At 40.3% G+C, this 21,431-nt stretch overlaps 1 protein-coding gene across 3 annotated transcripts; it reads left to right on the plus strand.

Annotated features, from left to right (window-relative positions):
- Positions 1–1,945: 1,945 nt before the first annotated feature.
- LOC311286371 (uncharacterized protein) lies at positions 1,946–16,659 on the plus strand. 3 transcript variants are annotated; one of them, XM_084402568.1, is made up of 4 exons: positions 1,946–2,069; positions 2,635–2,802; positions 2,991–3,375; positions 10,297–16,659. In XM_084402568.1, exons 2-4 carry the CDS (start codon positions 2,635–2,637, stop codon positions 11,394–11,396), a joined length of 1,653 nt encoding a protein of 550 aa, XP_084258694.1. In that variant the 5' UTR covers positions 1,946–2,069; the 3' UTR covers positions 11,397–16,659. The 3 variants fall into 3 exon arrangements, with proteins under 3 accessions (XP_084258694.1, XP_084258695.1, XP_084258696.1); XM_084402569.1 differs by having other exon boundaries at positions 2,062–2,086; XM_084402570.1 differs by having other exon boundaries at positions 2,067–2,222.
- Positions 16,660–21,431: the final 4,772 nt, after the last annotated feature.

The raw sequence follows: 21,431 nt of genomic DNA on the forward strand, positions 1-21,431 counted from the left end.
ATTGCATGAATAAGGTAGGTTAGATACAACAGTTTCATGCACTGCAGGCTTCCACTGGTTTGATTATTTACCGTTTCATGTCAAGGAAAAGTTCCATGTTTACCACAGCACAGCTCGCTCGGAGCGTTCAATGTCGGTTATACTGTAAAACTTCAATTAATGTTAATAATATTTGTTTCAATCACTGAATGAAGCCTGCTATATAAGAGTTGCGACCTTAAATTGCTTGCACAAAACTCTTGATCAGCACTCAACATTTGCTTATTGTTGTTGTCCATTTAAACTGTTATGCACAGAGCGCGTGACGCCTCATTCGCGCCGCAAGACCTCCAGACGCGCGTAAACGCGTCTTTACACTCGCGCCAGACGCTCTATTCGCGTTTGGTGCTGAGGGTGAGGGCGAGGGCGAGAGAGAGAAAGAGTGCCTGCGAGTGAGCGAGCGAGAGTGAGTGAGGTCTGTGGTCTTGGCCATTAGTTGATTTACTTGTTTTCGTGTAGGTAATACGTTGTCAAATATGTTTAAACTTAAATAAACTACCTATACAAGTAGTTATGTCTCTTTGTAATGCGCGTCATTGACATGCGCAACCAGATGTTCGAATAGTTCGAGTATAAGCTATGTGTTTTTTTTAGAGGGAATATTCGAAGGTCATTTTTGAGCAATTTTGACAGCCCTAATGAGTATTGTCGCTAGTGACCGACAACAAAGAATCGAAGAGACAGCTAGCTGCCCTGCTGGAGTTATGTCGTATGTCGGTGGAGCAATGTGGCGACATATCATACATAATACATGGTTTTATTTTAAAAAAAAAGGAGCTTTACACACAACCTTATCAGAGCTAATGATAATGACCTGTATTGTTATATATTTATGTAGTCTTTATTTTGGTGTGTACAGTGGTTTTACATTTAAAAGGGTTGTAAATCTAGTTCAAGTAAATTTTAGCACGCCATAGTAAACTTTTATTAGGTAATTTCTCAACAACAAAAATGTGGCTAGTAAAAATGCTGTGTGGCTAGTAACTTTGGAAAACCACTAGCCACATTGGCTAGTGAGCAAAAAAGTTAATGTCAAGCCCTGTATACAGTTATATTTTGTTAAATGTACAGATTTTGGAAGTACACTGTAAAAAAAACCTTACCTTTGCATTTACCGTACCTTACTGTAAAGAATACGGTAGCAATTTTTTAACTAATTTTACAAAGTTTTACATAATTGGACTAAAAATTACAGTAAAAATCTAGCAGCTGGTTTCCAGTACTTTACCGTAAAAAACCTATTATATTTATAACACTACAATAGTGATTGTTTTGTTATTAAATTAAATTTGAATGGTGGTTAGCAGGTCCTCAACCCAAGCACATGCTCTGCACACTTCACCACAATGGTAACCCCAAAACCACTAATGTTACTCTCCCAATTCAGCCCTATGCAAAATTATATATCCTGGAGGATCTTAAACTCTGGTTTAGACTAAGTCTAGGACTATTTAAAACCATGACAGATAAATCAGATTTCTGTTAATCTGAAGACAAGGCTTTATCTCTCTCCAGTAAACCGCCTCATAATGTCTTTTCATCAGTAAATCTGGATAAAGGACTCATTGAGCTCATCCTGAAACTGTACATTGAGCTCTTTCTGCCAGTAGGAGGCAGTGTCACATTGAGCTTGTGGATTGAGAGAGTTGAGATGGATTGAACCAAACTCTGTAAATGAAGTTGTGTTGCACAGAATAGAACAATGATCGTATCTTAAACTTGAGAGATTGATTGAGCTAGACTTGTTAAAAAGCCATTCATAAAAGCCATAATCAAATCATTGGGATTTTAAATATTATTTAATCAAGAAAGAGCCATGGGTTATGCATTTTCAATGCCATGTGTTTTCCCAGAACATTTGTGCCACCATGTCAGGTAAAATAATTATCGCAAAGAAATTAATCCTCTGGTTGAAAAAAAAATTCTACTGACTAGCGTTTCTTCCTGAAACCTGTAGGAGTCGCTGTGACGCTCTTCAGTCCGCCGGTAAAACCACTGAAGAAGAGGAAGCCTGGCGCGCTCACGCTGAGGTGTGTTGTTTTTAACTGTGTGTGTGATTGTTGATTTTCTGTCTGTAGTGTTTTAATGAGCTTTAAATTAACTACTTTTTCGCATTTATCATTAAAAAAAACGAATTAACCGTGATTTTACCACAGTAACCATAGTAAAGGGTATTTGTAATAGTAAGTTTATTGTAGTTATAAACACACATTAGCCGTTGCTTACTACAGTAGCTGTTTTAACTGTGATATTTGTAATAAAACCAAAGTTAACACGTTTAATTTTCAATGCTGGACACTTAAATGACGCTTAGAAACGAGTACAAGTATCACATTATCATGTTTAATTTCTGAAATCTGCGTTTAAATCCAGCAGTTTTAGATAATGATAATGTATTATAATGATATTCTTGCCATAATGAAACATAAACACACCTAAACATGTTAATTTATATCTTAAATTAATATCTTCCGGTGTATTAATATTATCAGAAAATGCAATAATTTTCTTATTCTGTTCTTCATTTTGAGTTTTAATTCAGTGTGAGTTCATTATAAATGCCTCTTGTAGTAATGATGTTGTGTTTGTCTTCAGATGTTGACCATGAGAGCGCAGATGGATGTGATCTGCTGTAAATCAGTAGGAACTGATCTGTCCATGCTGGATATTGAGGATTTCATCACTGAAATCTGTCAGCTGAAGAAAGAGGTGGCGTCACTGGAGGCAAAGCTGAGAGAAAGAGGAGACAAACCCAACAGAGAGGTTTGAGCCGCTCATTTCATCCTTCAGCTCAATCAAACTAAAGCTTTGTTAGCTTCTCACTTCTTAAGTTAACAGCAAAATATGCAAACAAATCACCAGTATAACCACTAGAGATAACTGCTGAGTAATGAGGTTAATATATCAACAGGTTGTTGTTTATTTGTGTTGATCTATGATGTGTTTGTCAGGATCTGGAGAAGGTTTCAGTGTGTGTGACTGATGGGACAGAAGCTCAGGATTCAGTCTGGAGATCCAGAGACACACAGGACTCAGAGCTCAGCCTCACTTTACTGTGTTATACTGACGCTCAGGATCATGGATCCGCTGATCAAACCTCTGACTGTAACGCTGGAGAACAGCAGATGAAGATGTGCTCCGTCAAACTGGAGGACTGCAGGAACCTGCTAGACAGACGAGGAGAAGAAACCACAGCAGAGGAACAACAACAGAACCATGAGGAGGAGGATGAAGATGATGTTCAGAATGAGGATGATGAAGGAAATGATGTTGAGGATGAAGAAAATGAGGATGAGGATAATCGAAATGGTGACAGTGATGGTTTTATCCCTTCAGGTGTGTATCTTCCATTTATGATCTTTTTTTATGGCGAATCATAATCAAAATGTGTGTAAACATGTAGTTGTGTTCCTAAATCAGCAGGTGCAGACATTAGTTACTGTGAACCGATGTGTTGAAAACACTGTATCATGAGCTGCATCACAATTTCACATTTATCTTTCATTTTTAAGCTCTAGAAGTTATAGAACAATATAGACAGATATTATAGGATTGCATGATGGTCAGTGCATGATTCATTAAATCTAATTGTTCATTTTAAGTTAGACATTTTGGTACCACTTTACAATAAGGTTCCATTAGTTAATGCATTAGTTAACATGAACTAACCATGAACAACGCCTCTGTTCAGCATTAGATAATCTTTGTTAATGTTAACTCACACAAATGCTAATGCATCTATTCACATTAACAGCACAATTAGTTAACATGAACTAACCTTGAACAACGCCTGTGAAAAGCGTTACTGTTTTGTAAGGTTAACTTACTGTACATATATACATTAGTTTATGTAGCAGTTGACACGCACACTAAGGATGAACATTTCTAAATCCCCATCTTACCCTAAAGGTAAAAATGCTGTTGTGTACCTTATCAACATTATTTAATAATAAGGCATTGATTTGGGCTTTTGGTAAACATAATTCTACAGCAGAAACTAGCGGGAAAACATGTTCATGTTCATCCTTAGTGTGTATCAACTGCTACATAAACTAATGTATATACAGTATTAGTGTTGTCAAAAGTACCGATACTTTGGTACCAAGTCGGTACTGACATTTTTAAAATGTGACGATACCAGCATTTCTGTAGTACCGGTACCCACCAATAGGAGCTGCTTTCAGTCGCTCCGTGTTTATCTAAGCGCGGCGCTCCAGACTAACTCTTTTACTAGGAGCACTGCAGCCGATATATACCACGATATATGTAGTGTCTGTGTATATTAAACCACAAAAAGACTATTTAAATATTAACCCTGCATGTTCTGCTGGTCTCTGTGTGAATGAATGGCGCAAACGTGTGGTTTCATTTACCTCTCACACACAAATACACACACACACACACACACACTGAACCACGAGTGACGCTCGCGCTGTTTTCAGTCTCTGCTGCCTCACGATATGATGACATGATGAATCTCCAGAGCCGCTCTGAGAGTCACTTCATGAGCATTTTACCGTTTCATTTGAGAAAAACTATCGTCATATCATACACACACAGAAACTCAAAGGTCTTCACGGCAACCCGTCAAAATAAAAGTTAGGTTTAACTTGAAGAAATTGACAGAAATTATTATATTAGGCTACTGTAATATTAGGATTACATTAGCTCATCTAATTTGCATATTATGACATCATATGGTGGCGGCCATCATGGATTATAGAATTTTCATGAAAAGTCACGTTTAAATGATAAAATGCTAGCCTGACGTCGTCATACTCAGATTCTAGTCAGAATGTGAGTCTGATACCGCTCCATAGAGATTTGATTATGGGGTGTGTCTCAACCGAACCAGGGAAAAAAAACCCTCTGCACTCATTTGGATAGACCTACAACCAATCAGAGCAACGGAGTAAATGACGCATGTTCTTCATTCATATTTTCAACCAACAAAATGTCGCGGCTCTCTGTTCCTCTTTTAAAATGAATGCGCTGTGGATATTTTCTATAACAGACGCGATGGCGGAATCTACACATGATGTTTCATAAACAAAGTTCGGGAGGAGCACGTACAAATAATCAATCCAATATCAACTTGTCATCAAACAATACCATGTCTAACGTTACCCTATCTATCAGCATGAGGAAGCATATTCACTCTGTCAACTTACCTAACACTCCTTGACAGTTTTTCAGCATCCCTCCACCACCCCGAATTCTCACTCTTGTCTTGTTCTCTCACAACCAGGAATACGGGGGAGTATGGCTACCGAGCCCACAGCCCTCTCCTCGGACAGCACGTCATATACGCATTCTATCGACTTATTTGTGTGAAATCTTATATACGCATTTATTCTATCTGACTTATTTGTAAATGTGAACTTGTGAAATCTCAATTCTCCAGCAGCAGTCGTCTTTGTTGTAAACTAATTCAAATCAAGCACTCTTTGGTGACGTGGATGATTACGTTACCGTTGCTCATCTGTCCATCATCGTATAAAGCCCGCCCTGACAATTTGATTGGTCCGAACAATTTTTGTTCGGGCATAATAGCTCCTCAACGGAGCGAGTCCAGACCGAACTTCCCGACCAAAAAATGTTGTGGGCGGGGTTCGGGCTGGCACCCAGGCTAATAAAATGCAGCACTTCTTTCCCCCCAAAATGTCCCTCACCTTCTGTATGCTATATTGCACAATACTGAATGCTCAGGTAAACAGTAAGTAGTAAACAAACTGTGTAAATCATTACTAATAAATGGTAGAAACAAACCGAATGCATGTAGCGGTTGGCCTTTTGCTGTAGAGATTTTCCATTTACTACATACAGTAGGCACTCTGGTTCCATGTATGGGGCACATATATATTATTTATAGGACACACAAACACAAGTAGACAAGACCTGTTTAGTTCAAAAGCTCACTCGCCCCGTGTCACACCGCCCCGTGTCACACCGCCTCTGTGCTCCTGCTACGAGCAGCGCGGGCGCGGCCAGATCTGCCTCGCGCGCGCCGAGTGTGCACAGCTCGGACTACTGTAATTGTCATTGCGACTTCCCACCCTGCCTCCACGTTGCCCCCTAACTGTCCTATGAATACTTCGACCTCATCTAACATACCCAGTGGCATTAGACAAAGTCTCCACCACAATACTGTCGCCGTGATTGCGGAGAGGCACACGGTCAGAAGACAAAGCTACATGGCTAGCGCAGTAAAAATCTCCCGCCTCGTTCCCCACAACACTAACATGCCTGCTAACTTCGCGATGAACACTCCGACCCTGGGAAGTAGGGATGGGGCCGATCCGATCCAGTATCGGTATCGGGACGATACCAGTGTAATTCACGTATCACACCCCCGCTCAGGAAATCCATTCCGCAGTTTGCGGCTAGCCAACATGTCCGCTTTATGGAAATACTTCACACTGGAAACACCGCAGAGCAAGACAGCTAAATGCAATGTTTGCAAAGCCGTAATTCAGAGCTCTTTGAAGCTCCCTCGCATCGTACAACACAACAAACGCAATCAAAAATTTAAAAAAGCACCACGTTACTGTGCGTTCTCACCAAACGCGAATAGCGCGTCAAACACGCGTCTAGTTGGACGCTTGAATATTTTGAATCCATTCGCGCGTCCAGTGCGAAATTGACATCTGAGGTGAAATCCGCTTGTCTGTTTGCAAGATGCCGATGTTGATCGAGCATTCATCGAGAGAGAGTTACCGCATCGGAGCGAGGATCACCCTTCAGAAAGTGTGTGTAAGATGTTTACACTTGCACTTTTCATGTATTTAGTATAAGTATTTGACATTTTGGGAATGTAATAAATATTGAAATGACAATCAATTTGAAACCCTTACAGTTGCATATTTGTTTCCAGAATGGGATTTTTCCTATTAACAGGATTTCCTGTTTTTCTGACTTCGTTTTCTGACCTTATACTTGCCTCAAGTTGCCTTTTGGGACATACATGCATACATACGTACATATCATACTTGCCTGTTGAGAGAAGTTTATTTCAGCATCATATAAAATAAACAATAATGATAACAACAATATTAAAGCAAACACAGCTCTTGTATCGGAATAGTATCGGTATCGGTCGATATCCAAATTCAGGTATCGGGATCGGATCGGAAGTGAAAAAATGTGGATCGGTGCATCCCTACCGGGAAACATTGTTCCCACCACTGACATTGGGCTATACTTTCACTTTCAGAATCAACGTCATATTCTGAAGGCAGATATTCCCCTTCAGAATCAGGGTCCGCGAATAGAAGACCTAACACTTCATTGCGTAAGCTTTATTGATGCCATTAGATAATAATAATCTAATGCAAATACTCGTTAACGTTGACAATATTGCTCTGATAAAATGGCTCACTCGCACACTAGCTCCGCTTTTGTTCGCACTGATTCAATGCGCTCTAACTCGAAGATTTTGTATAGAAGCATGACTTTTTTTGAGTCGGGGATGAAGTATGACATGTCTGCTAGAGCCCGACCGATATATCGGCAGGCCGATATTATCGGCCGATATTAGGCATTTTCCTAACTATCGGTATCGGCATTTATAATGGCCGATAAATTAATATAAAAAAAAAAATGCAGCGTGCGCCGTGCATGATTTATGTAAGGATGACGCTGCCAATAAAGCACCTAAAAGCTGTCACAAAGAACTGGCAAAAGTGGCAAAAAATAACAGCCGCTTCTGGTGTAGACACAGTGTTAAAGCTTTTTGAGCTTCGAAGCTTCGGTAGTAATGGACATCGGATAGACGGAGCTGAACATATTTTTCTCTCTAATAAAGGTAGGATTCTCTATGTGTCTGTATGTCCGTTTGCATTTTTATTATTTAATCCAATCGACTTCTCAAGGGAGTGCATTGTGGCATTTGGTGCAATATAGATGGACACGCGAGATGCAACACATTCAGAATTAATACACTTTTAGTAAACTACAGAACAGCGCGAGCTGGAAGCGGCGCACCTCCCGCAGGCAGAGAATGCGTCTGAGAAGGACACTGCAGTGATATAAAACGCACACACACAGGTCTGTTAAATTAAGCAATACTTTTAAGGTAATCTAATATTTTTCTGACTAACAAATTACTGACAGTAAAGGGTAGATTTAAATAAAGAAAAACGAAATTTAAATAAAGAAAAACGAAATTTAAATAAAGAAAAAACGAAATTTAAATAAAGAAAAACGAAATTTAAATAAAGAAATTACAAAAGTTAAATAAAGAAATTAAACAAAATTTAAATAAAGAAAAATGAAATTTAAATAAAGAAAAAACGAAATTTAAATAAAGAAAAACGAAATTTAAATAAAGAAAAACTAAATTTAAATAAAGAAATTACAAAATTTAAATAAAGAAATTTAATGAAATTTAAATAAAGAAAAAGGAAATTTAAATAAAGAAAAAACGAAATTTAAATAAAGAAAAACGAAATTTAAATAAAGAAAAACGAAATTGTTAAGTTAAAAAACGAGATTAATTTAAATTGATAATAACGGGTAAAAAAAGGCTAATACATTTTGTTTCTATTATTCTATTTTCCACAATGTCAAAGCAACGCAGCTTAACCCAAAACACAAGCTCAGACATGCACTTTGTCCATACAAACTCCGCTGTTCTGCGCTCTAGCCAGAGAACACCGTTGCTGGAACACTCAGACGTCGGTTATATTTCTAGCATGCACTGCACGCGTTTTCCGCGTGGCTCGAGCCGGGCCTGAGAGACGCGTGTCTCACGCAGGCAGTGTGCAACCTCAACCTGTTAACATGGGAGCCGAAATAAAAACGGCCATGCCACGCAGTCAGTGTGTCGCCGGCCTTATTCAAGCGCGAATGAGAACCGTTTCGCGGGGGATCCCAGATGTGAAAAAAAAAAAACGAATATTCAAATGTCAAACTTTCAAATCCACTACCAACCCACCGAACAAATATTCGAATATTCCGGTCCAGCCCTACTCCAATAATTTATATAATTATAACACTTTATATAGGGCCATTTTGCATTAAGAGTAGGCTAGCCTAGTTTCACGTTTAGTACATTTTGCTTACTAATTTAAAATAGTATAAAACTACTGTACATATGTAATTATAAACGTTTTCATTATGATATGATTCATTTTACTTTACTAAAAAGATCTGAGTTCTTCCTCCACTGGTAGATATTAGAGAAATTAAGATTAAAAATAGAAGATAAGGTTTTGTCAGTGACACTTTTGATATATTTATTGATACAAGTTATGTTTTAAATAAGGTGACTAAATTAAAAGGACAAAGTCGTTAGTGAAGATTATGCAACAGAATTTAGAATATAATAAAATATAAAATGCAATGCAAACTAGTTTGGTTACAGCTCAAATTCTCATTCTATCATTCACCCTGCCTCCATTACATATCTTTGTCACACAAGTGTTTGATCACATTTGAGTGATCATTGCAAAACGTTTATATATTTATTCTGTTTATACTGTGTATTCTATATACAGTACCCATCAAAAGTTTGTACACACCAATTGGAAAGTGTGTCCAAACTTACTGTACTATAATACACATAAATAATATTGCTACTGTATTATAATATACACATAAATAATATCGGCCGATATATCGGTATCTGGCTTTTTTTTATCGGTATCGGCATCGGCCCCCAAAAATCCATATCGGTCGGGCTCTAATGTCTGCCATTTAGTGGACGGGAGGTCGAACGAAATTTGACACCCTATTTGACAAAATCGGCCGTTTTATTCAGTGCCGCATCTTGTCGAGTAAACTCGACCGTGGCGCCTAGAGGGTTAAAAATACTACTACTACTACTACTAATAATAATAATAATCTGTGCATAGAAGGTTGTTTATTTTTCAATTGATTTTTTTTTGCAATATTTATGTTTAAACAGCATATAGCCTTCAATGCTCATGTATAATTTACTTATGCTTGAATGTAATTTTTTTTTTTAAATAGTTAAATCAAATAGAAAAATAGTTCCAACAGATTTTGCTGTGGTACCGAGAACCGTAAAATTTGAATGGTATCGGTACCGACTACTGGAATTTGGGTATCGTGACATCTCTAGTATATATGTACAGTAAGTTAACCTTACAAAACAGTAAAGCTTTTCACAGGCATTATTCATGGTTAGTTCATGTTAACTAATGTTAACTAATTGTGCTGTTAACGTGAATAGATGCATTAGTATATGTGTGAGTTAACATTAACAAAGATTTTAATACCTTTTTTTCTTTTCAGATGTGAATGGAGGTTCATCTTCTGATGAGGAAACAACCTTGACATCAAAAGATCAGCTGAAGGTCAAGAGTTTCTCCTGCGTCACCTGTGGGAAAACATTCAGAAAACAGGGAAATTTAGCGAGACACAAGAGAAAACACACAGAACAGAAAAGCTTCTCCTGCAAGAGATGCAACATCAGCTTTCCTACCTTAAAAGAGAAGAGACGTCATTCAAAAGAGCACAGCGTGAAGAAGGAGTTTCACTGCGAACAGTGCGGGAAGGATTTTTTCACCCTTCCATCTAATATGACAGTTCATATGAAGACACACACTGGCGAAAAGACTTTCCACTGCAGCGAGTGCGACAAGTATTTCAGGAACAAACAACAACTTTCAAGTCATAAGAGAACACACACTGGTGAAAAGTCTTTCCACTGCAGTGAGTGCGACAAGTATTTCAGCACCAAAGGGAATCTTGATGCTCATAAGCGAATCCACACGGGTGAAAGGCCTTACAAGTGTCTTCACTGCGAGAAGAGTTACAACCATGGATCCCATTTGAAGAAGCATGTGCGCGTTCACACCAACGAGAGGCCTTACCAGTGCAGCGAATGTGGGAAAACCTTCACAAACTCAAGTTCTCTAAATTCACACCATAAAATACATTCTGAGGAGAAACCGTATCAGTGTTCACACTGCGATAAAAGATTCCGTCACAAATCTCAATTGATTTGCCATGAGAGGACTCACACCGGAGAGAAACCGTACCTGTGCTCCTACTGTGGGAAGAGCTTCTTTAGTCCGGTTAATTTTGGACTTCATCAGAGAGTTCACACTGGAGAAAGACCGTATCACTGTAGAGTTTGTGGGAAGAGTTTCGCTAAACAGAGTACCTTAAAAAATCACCAGCGGATTCATACAGGAGAAAGATCGTTCAAGTGTTCTCAGTGTGACAAGACGTTTGCTCGATCGGACGTCCTGAAGACTCATGAGCGAGTTCATACAGGAGAGAAGCCTTACTGCTGCTCCATCTGTGACGAGAGATTTGCTTATTTAGGTAGTTTTCAGACCCACCAGAAGAAACACGCTAAAGAACAAACTGCTCCTGAATCATCATAGTGTCTTTTCATCAGTAAATCTGGATAAAAGACTCCTTGAGCTCATCCTGAAACTGTACATTGAGCTCTTTCTGCCAGTAGGAGGCAGTGTCACATTGAGCTTGTGGATTGAGAGAGTAGAGATGGATTGAACTAAACTCTGTATATGAAGTTGTTTTGGACAGAATAGAACAATGATTGTAACTTAAACTCTTACTATTAGCTAATATGTTTGACAAACACACTGTCACAGCAGCCACAAAAAAATCTAATTAATGTTAATTCTCAGTTAATTCTCAAACTCCTGTAGACGTCTGACAGAAATAAAGTCAGTCTGGTTAGAATTCTGATTAACAGAAGAGAAAAGACATTAAATCTCTGAAGATCTCAGCAGAGGAGGATTAAACAACTTGATGTTGATTTTGTCTTGAAAATATTTGGTCATCATTATTGTGATCAGTATTTTTTGTTGGTCAGTTTGACTCTTGACTTTTTATGTGAGTTGGTAGTTTTTAACATACTATATATCGGAACCACTTTATATGGTTTCCTATCAGTCGCTCACGTTCGACATAACGTCAATGTAATTGAAATCGCCTTGAGATACCAATCTACTTTGAGAGTATTAAAATGAGCCAACGCACATTGGTATGTGATAATTGCATCAGCTGTTCTGCTTGCAGCGCGAGCATATAACAAGCAGCAGGTGTGTCGCATATTTGTCTCTCACTTTGGAGCCGAGCGGTTCTACTGTTCCTGCTCTACAATCTTCTGACAGTGTTGCACTTCAAAAGAAGAAAACGAGTCTGCTTCCTCAGGAGAACGCCTCTTCAATCTGGTGTTGGTATTACAGCGCTGGCTGCGATCTCACTCCCCTCACTCTATCGCATCACAAACATGTTGAGACTTGTTTGTGGGTGGTTATATTCTCTTATGAGAACATGACCACATCAGCAAGTTGTTCGTCTTGCCTTTATCTTGCTGAATCACATTCAGACTTGGCAGCCATGCTTTCCCGGGTCAGTCATAATGCATGAGGGTAGTTCTGAGTCGGGGTTGAGCTGCGCCTAGTGACTGACCCTGTTTAAAGTCACAGCGCTGGCCCTCGGCCAGATGATGTCCACCCTAGTGGTCCAGAAGCGCCCCCCTGACTAAACCTTGCAGAGGTGTGAGACACTGCCATAGTTCGCTTTCTCGAGGTGGCCTTTCGTCGATACTGTTGGAGACTGTGCCCAGCGGATCTCCACAGTTCAAAAGCAGGCTGAGGTTACCAAAAGCTTGCCACAATGTGCTCCCTGAATCACTGGTGGGCTGCCCCTCAGTCTGTTTGTCACCAAGGGTGTCAGTTCCCTACTGTGACGTCAAGCTTTTGCAGGAAGCCCCAGAGTCAGCTGCTCCTCCCCGGAGGAGAGCCGGGCAGAAAACTTTTGTTGAATCATTCTGTACCAAATTTTCAGCAAAAGCAGCTTCTCTATCTCTGGGTCCCAAGAAAGCGAGGTTGGCGGTGTGCGACGCTATGTCTTGCCACCCTCTTGCTTCACCAGCATTAGCTTGATGTGCTTGCTTCTATGCCATCTCACTCATCCCCTGCCGATCGGTGGAGTCAGGTTAGTGTTGCACTGCACACTCAGACCCCACTTCGGGCTGCTATGCCGTCTTAGTCTGGTCCCTGCATTCCACCGTGCTGCCCCACCCCAGGTACGTCTGTCAAGACACCGTCAAGACACCATACTGGGACCCTGGCTAGTGCTTCTACAGCCAGTACTTCATTGTACCCAAAAAAGCGGTGGGTTACGACCTATCTTGGACCTGCGTGTCTTGAACCGATCCCTTCACAGACTGCGTTTAAAGATGCTTGCGCAGAAACGCATTTTCAAGTGCATCCGCCCCCAAGATTGGTCTGCAGTGATCGACCTGAAGGACATGTACTTTCTTGTCTCGATTCCCCCTCGACACAGACTGTTTCTTCACTTTGCATTTGAGGGGCGGGCATGTCAGTACAAAGTCTTACCCTTCGGGCTGGCCCTGTCGCCCAGTGTCTTCACGAAAGTCACGGAGGCGGCCATTGCTCCCATGTGCGAGCGTGTTGTTCGCAATCGCAACTACCTCGACGACTGGCTCATTCTGGCTCGGTCGAGAGACCAGTTGTGCGAACACAGGGCACCTCAGCCACCTAGGGCTTCGGGTCAGCTGGGAAAAGAGCACACTCACCCCCGGGCAGAGTATCTCTTTTCTCACTATGGAGCTGGACTTGATCAACATGACAGCACGCCTCACAGAGTCCCATGTCCAGTCAGTGTTGAACTGCGTGAGCTCGCTTCAGGTCTGTGGACGGGGCCTCAACTGCATTGGCACATCAACTGCCTCGAGTTGTTAGCAGTACATCTTGTGCTGGGCCGCTTCAAAATGCCGCTACTAGGCAAAGCAAGTACTGGTCCCTACGGACAGCACTGCGACCGTTGTATACATCAACCGCCAGGGTGGTCTATGCTCACGAGGAGGAGGAGAACCTCTGAACTTGCTTGATCAGAGCCGTGCTTTCCTTCCTGCAAGATAGGTTTGAGTGAAGGCTGTCTCCCTCCACCCTTAAAGTGTATGTTGCCGCTATCGCCGCACATCACGATGCAGTTGAAGGTAAGTCATTGGGAAAGCACAACCTGATTGTCAGGTTCCTGAGGGGGGCGAGGAGACTAAATCTATATACCCGCTCTCTATACCCTCTTGGGATTTGTCCTGGTCCTTTCGGCACTTCAGAGACCACCCTTTGAGCCTTTGTAGTCAGCGGAGTTAAAAATTCTGTCCTGTAAAACACTACTCCTGATTGCATTGGCCTCCATCAAGAGGGTTCCGGGACCAGGTGGTGAACCTGCAAGCACTGCCTTCGGAGGAGGCAGACCCAGCTCTTGCTTTTTCTCTGTCCCGTTCGTGCTCTTTGCCTTTACGTGGACAGACCACAAAGCCTCAGGACCTCAGATCAGCTCTTCATCTGTTACGGAGGCCAGTAGAAGGGAAAGGCTGTCTCCAAGCAGAGGATGGCCCACTGGATAGTGGATGCCATTGCTTTGGCTTACGAAGCCCAAGGCGTGCCCTGCCTGCCCGGGTTGAGACCCCACTCCACTGGGAGTGTCACTTCTTCTTGGACGCTGGCACTCTGCGCCTCGCTGACAGACATCTGTAGAGCTGCAGGCTGGGCGACACCTAACACGTTCGCTAGGTTTTATAGCCTACGTGTTGAGCCGGTTTCTTCCTGTGTGCTCGCTTCAACCAGCCGGTACCACCGAAGTTCCTGCTCTAGTGTTGGCTTGCTGCACCACTCCCCTCCTCATGGAGTGGATACATGCACTTTTCTGCTCCAGTCGAGTTCCCCACTTAGGCGAACCCTGTTGAGTACCTCCGCACCCCTTCGGCAGTCAGACGTTGCGGAGCATCTGACGCCTGGCCTAGTGCTCGTAGGTTTGTGTAACCTGTCCTAGGCTGGGTTCCATATGTGGTGATCCCTGCGGCGATCCCAAATGCTTATTCTTCCACGACCAGCTCCCTGTGGTGAGCCTGGGTGCTTCTAAATACTTATTTGTGCATCCTCGTTTCCTTTCCTCACTTCCTTTCCTCGCGTCTCAGCTCCACTCCCTGTAGGATGCGAGGGAAGGATGCAAGGAAAGAAAATGAGGACGGAGGAATCGAATGAAAGCTTTTTTATACATTGGAATACTTGATCACTCAAGCGTCACTTCACCGCGTCATCAGCTGCGCTCAAAGGATCTGCCCTTATGTTGTATTAGTTTGATTATTTAAGAAATTCATAATAAATAATAATAATAAAAGAAAACCTGTTGAAATATGTGAGATGTGTGGTTTATATAAACTGCAAAGATAAAGTATAATTAAAATTATTGTGACCGATGTGAAGGGGGAGGAGAATTTATACGTGCGTCACGTTTATTCAATAAAGCTCTTTCGCAAAGGTGTATCCTCGCTCATGACTCCTCAGGAAGCTTCCTCACTCCTCGATCCTCGCCTCCTCGCGGTGCAATTAGAGAATTGAGATATCCTTCAAGATGGCTGAGCTCGATCGGTTTTCGGGTCATAGGATGGAGGACAGAGGAGCGAGGAGACAAGGAGACATATTGAGAAGAACCCCCTGTGTCTTTCACTAGGCAGAGTCCACTTTACCGTCACTGTCTGATGTAGCCTCCCCGTTCTCAGGCTGGAGCCACCCCAGTGATATTCCATATGTTGCACTGCGCCTAACCGTCCAGTCCATATGTGTATTCTCCACGTTACCTCCCTTCGGGCAGGATGTGGCTTCCGCAGCGTCCCTCTCCCCTGGAAAGGCATAAGGTGTTATCCAAAGAGTTCCACTGTTTGGGATCTAATGGAACAGCAGTTTGAACTCCCTCTATGCAGGCCTTCCGCCCCAGCAAGTTGGGGGTCTGAGAGTCTTGTTTAGGGCGTTTTCCATAGGGATCCCAATTACGGCGAGCGACTGATAGGGAACGTCTCGGTTACTGATGTAACCCTCGTTTCCTAAAGAAGGGAACAGGAGACGTAACGTCCCGTTGTCACCATTGCTGACCATCGCTGTATAGCCGAACACGTCTCTGCTCCTCAGCGTAAAACAAATATGCGACGCACCTGCTGCAAGCAGAGCAGCTGAAGCAATTATCGCATGCCAATGTGCATTGGCTCGTTTTAATACTCTCGAAGTAGATTGGTCTCTCAAGGCGATCCCAATTACGTCATCAGGTCAACGTTACGTCTCCCGTTCCCTCCTTCAGGGAACGAGGGTTACATGAGTAACCGAGACGTTTTATGTGGTGAATAATTATTTTAATTAAAATATCTTCTTGTAATCGGGTAAAATATGTCTGTAGGTATAGATATTTGACTTGAACACTGTGGGGATATTTGACAGCTTTTAGGTTGCAATATAATTACACTATGAAAAATATAACAAATATACTACAAATACGTGACTACATTCTGAAAATAGGATCCAAACACACACACACACACACACACACACACACACACACACACACACACACACACAATGACTGTACGTTTTGTAGTTTTGAAGTAATTTGATAAAAAAACTAAATTCCCTTATAATTACCAGCAAACTGCTACAGTTGATGATGAGCATATTCTAGTTTAGAAACATAACCATTATCTGAGTTATGTTTAGCTTGTCCTTTCCCACTTTCAAATCCTCTACAGAAAATTCATGTACCAAATGAAACTTTTTAAATGTACTGACTAACATATTAAACAATTAAATTATTTAAGAAGCATCCAAGTAAAATAAAACTTTCCATTTAGAGTGACAACGAGATTTTATTTAATTATTAATAACTACAATATCTCTGAAAGGTTAAAGCGAAACATTTGAACCCTGCAGTCATGTGATCATATACTCAAATACGGGGAGTTAACCTGAGCAGTTTCAGTCTGTCCTTTCCATTCATCCGTGATTGATATGAATTACTGACTGTGAAAAACATTAACTATGGTAATTAGTAGTAATGCCTTCTTTATTCGTTATATTTTTTGAAGTATGTGCACTGTTAGATATCATCATCATCAGAGCCTTCTCTAATGTTACTTTACTCAATAGCTGCTATTCACCAAAGAGCCTGTTTAACTTACTATAAATAGAATAGATAAATAGATAGTAAAACTATAAATGTTCTACTATCTATATAATAAAGTTCACAACCAAGCAATGAAAAAAAAGCTTGTAATTAAGACCATAACATTGACTTACCTGTCGAGAAGAAAGCAGGCAACTTCAGCATCTCTTTTGAAAGCTTTCTCCTGCATTAGCAATCCCGACATTAACCCTTGTTTTTGTAATCTCCGGTCACGTTTCCTTTTACGGTCTATTTTGGACTTTTTCGACGACGAGGACTTATGACTTATGGACCTGTGACTCAGCATATGTATGAATGAACGGTGTATAAATAACCGTGCAGTGCAGCCTTTTAAACTTGCCGCGGCAGTGACAAGCGCCTCTCAACTGCTCTGCTCCTCCGCTTCTGCTGGCTTCAGTCACGTGACGCTGGCTCTGAACGAAAACGCGTTGTGGAAACGCGTTGGCCTAGTACTTTTTGTCCCTCTCTGCTATTATAGTTTTTCAAGATGGCGGAACTACATGGAAGCCTCCGTGGACCTACCCGTCCCATGTATATAAAGATAATAAATTCTTCGTTTACGAGGATTAGTCTGATCATTGGCAGAGGTATTTGTACACCATTGAGGGCATATTTATGAATACAAATATTGATTTTAGATAATAAAATACCTAAAAAGCTACACATTGTCCCTTTAATTAAGAAGAAAATTTATCTTATTCTGGACATTCTAACAAAATTTGATTACTTAACAACAAAATTAGAGTATTGACTTTATTTATTTATAAACGAAGCTATTGGATTTCTAAAAATGGTTTTTTTAAAAACACATTGTCAAATGAATTGGAAAATGATGGGGGCCACATGAGAATGAAATAATTTGAGAAATGAGTTACTAATTTGATAAAACTGATATACAGCTATAACAAATTTTAGAAGCAAATTTAAAACTAATGAGAATATGAAAGATCAAACGGATCAGTCAGAAAAATAAATACAATAAAAAGACGAGTTAGAAAAAACCCCTGACTTCAGGTAAACTGTAAAAGAGGCGAGAAATCAGTTTATTCCTCGACCTGATAAAATTAATCAATTATGTTCTGTAAGCATGTGGAAAATAGTTATAAGAAAGAAATCATAATGGTAAAAAAAAAAAAATAGTACTAAACATAACAACATAGTTTCTTTTTCCACTGGTACTTGCTGAACCACATGGCACTTACCAAACTTGCTGTCATTTGATCGTTCTAACTGGTTGTTTACTGGTCCATTGTTTACTAAATCTCTATGACTCAGGTCTGTCCTCCAATTTAAAAGTCAATGAGACTTTTCACCAGTTTTATCTTTATCTTTTATCTTGCCAGGAGAAAATCAAACAAGTGATCACTGGGAAACTTCAAGGACAAAAAGTACCGTATCATTTCTAATCCATAATACATTTTGTATGATTAACTGACAGTTTACAGTGGATATTAATCCAGAGTCAGTTACAAAACAATCTTGAGAGAAAAATGAGAAGAAAAGGTAGCAGGAGTATCTCTATAATCGACACTCCAGGGGCTCGTTCTTCGTACGTTGCTTATTACATCCGAGATCAAATGACACATCCAAGATGATTTCATCGTGCTAATCATAATCCGGCTAATTGAGTTCTTCGAACACACTTGCCGGATATGATTAGTATCGCTGGATTGAGTTATCTGAGATAATTGCGCGTTCATGCGCTGGTTAAAAGGGGATATGTATCGATAGTGGAAACATTGATCAGCAACGCTGCTATTGGCTGTTCAGCGTGGCCAAAGAGCACGCTCAGTTTTTCTCCTCAGCAGAGCAAGAACTAATAGTCGAAGTTTATTCGGAATTTTAATGTTTTAATCAAAACGCCAGGGAACACCTCAAAGTCTGCAAAAGCCAGGAGAGAGGGCTGGCAAAAAGTAGCAGACAATTTAAATCCGTTAGAAGTGGCCATGTTAAATGTTTTTATCACTTATTAGCCTATATTTTTGTATTTTAATAATTGCATAATTACTTTGTTCATTGTAATGTCAGTCACCATACTAGAATATGGGAACAAATAAAAGTGAAGTAAATATTCTAATGGTAATTTTTAGTTATATTATAGTCTCTTTTATGAAAGGCACTGTTAAATAAATGGTTGTCTGTTTATAAAACAATCAAGAAAAAGGCTGAGAAAAAAAAAGATCTTAGTAGCCTACACTGTATTTTTGCTGCATTAAATTAAGGCCATATAGTCATTTCAACTGTTAAATCTTGAGTAATGATGAATTGCTTTGACTTGTGGAAGTAAAAACTGATAAACTTATGTTAATGTAAAAATATGTATTGAAGAAGAGTTCAAAAAGAGTTATTGATCACATTTTTCCCAAGTGTAGTTCATTGTAATTACATTGTGTTTTCCTCTTTTGTGCACTTTTACATAATACACCAACACTTGTTAACTTAAGTGGACATTTTCTAACTTTCCAAAGGAAAGAAAGTATAAGACTTTGTAATGTCCATTTGTTTCCATTGCACTGGACAGTGAATAAACCCTCTCAGATGACTGTCATATGGAGGAACTAGCCTACCTGCAAGTGCATAAATAACTTTACTTCATTTATACTTGTATGCTTTATGGCTGCAATATAAGTTGCAGGATTCCACATCTACAGAAAGGCCTACAGAAGAGTCTGCACAGACAGAGGAGACAGAGGCCTACAGGTGGGCAGTGGATAGCCAACTTTTCCTTTTATTTGTTGCATGAGGCATGTGTCTAATATCTCTTGTTGCAGGCACTTGACCACTGGCTTTTCTTTACAAAGAACAACTGAAATAAAACTCAAGGAACTAAGCATATTTGTCTTTTATTAAACATTTAATGAAAAGTGTATTTTTTTTTTGTTTGCAGTGTTGTGTAATATGGCACATGCAAATGCAACAATGTCCCAGGCCCTGTCAGGTGTGCAACCCTCAGACTTTTCAGACACTGAAATCTTCCCTTTAGTTAGCCAAAGTTCATTTCATTGTGTGCCCTTGTCCTGGCTAGAGCTGCATTGTAACTGGTTTGGGTCAGGGAATGGGGTCATAAAACACCTGTCTGCAGGAACATGTCATAATCACCTATGAAGAAATGCAGTTCTGTTAGGATCAGCATAAGTGTATGTAATACTGTGAGCTTGATATTTAATTGTGGAACTTTCCTTACCACTTTCAAATAATGTGCATAAATGTGAATCTCTGAAAATTCTTAAGTCATACACAGATCCTGGCCATTTTGCTTTCACATTTGTGATATGGAAGATTTGTCAACTGCCTTTTTTTTATTTGATATAATATTATTAATCTGGAATATTAAGAATCACAATAGTAACTGGGCTGCACATTTACATTGTGAACCCCCTTTCTGTTCACATAATCCCCTTCATTGAGGCCTTGATGGCAGTCTAGCCTATAAGCCTGAGTGACATACTGTAATCAGCATGGTCATGATCGCATGATCTTCATAAAAAAATATTTAAATAGTCTAATAAATAGTAGGCTATAGTCTAATAAATAAAAAAAATAAAAAAAAGCTGCTTAAAAAAACTGATTTACATTGGGTCTTCAGTGGCTTGGAAATGCCACCAAAAAAAAAAAAAAAAAAACTAAAACTGTTTTTTAAACCTAAAAGCGCCAGGTAAACTCCGAATGACACGACAAACAGCACTTTCCATCAAGTTCTCCGCATCTCCAATAGTGTAAAGGAAAGAGCCACTCGCAATTAATCTTAGGGTACAGTTTGTGCTGTAGTTAAAGCCCGACTCCGACAAGTCGAAAATAAATGTGCGTTTCCAACAAATTAATAATGTAAACGACAATCTCATGAGTCACGAGGAAAAAAAATATATATCAGAAAGTGCACTATCGCACTGCGCTGGACTTCCGTATCAGCTCCGCTTATAAAGCTGCAGTCTAATCCTGTTTACATGAAATAAGCCTGCTCCCGAGCAGGTTTAAGATTGCGCACCTGTTGCTATGACAGCAAGTCCAGGATGAGCGTCGAAGAACCAAACAATCCAAGATCATGCCAAATCGTCAACAATCAAATCCAGCTAACTGAGTTAGCGACGTACGAAGAACGGGCCCCAGGCCTCTAAGATACATCAACAGAAATGTATCGAAACAAAGTGAATGCAGAAATGAAGAAGTGTATGAGAGTGTCTGCTCCTGGTCCTCGTGTGTTCCTGCTGGTCATCAGACTGGATGAGAGATTCACAGACGAAAAGAAGAACGCTGTGAAATGGATTCAGGAGAACTATGGAGAAGAAGCTGCTCGTCACACCATCATTATTTTCACTCACGCTGATTCACTGCTCTCTGAAGTAGGATAAATTAGTTCCTCCAAAAGGAGAACCCAGAACTAAAATGGTTCCTAGTTCCTGCGTTGT

The sequence above is a fragment of the Rutilus rutilus genome (assembly GCF_951802725.1).
Source record: "Rutilus rutilus genome assembly, chromosome: 2".
In the NCBI taxonomy this organism is placed as follows: Eukaryota; Metazoa; Chordata; class Actinopteri; order Cypriniformes; family Leuciscidae; genus Rutilus; species Rutilus rutilus.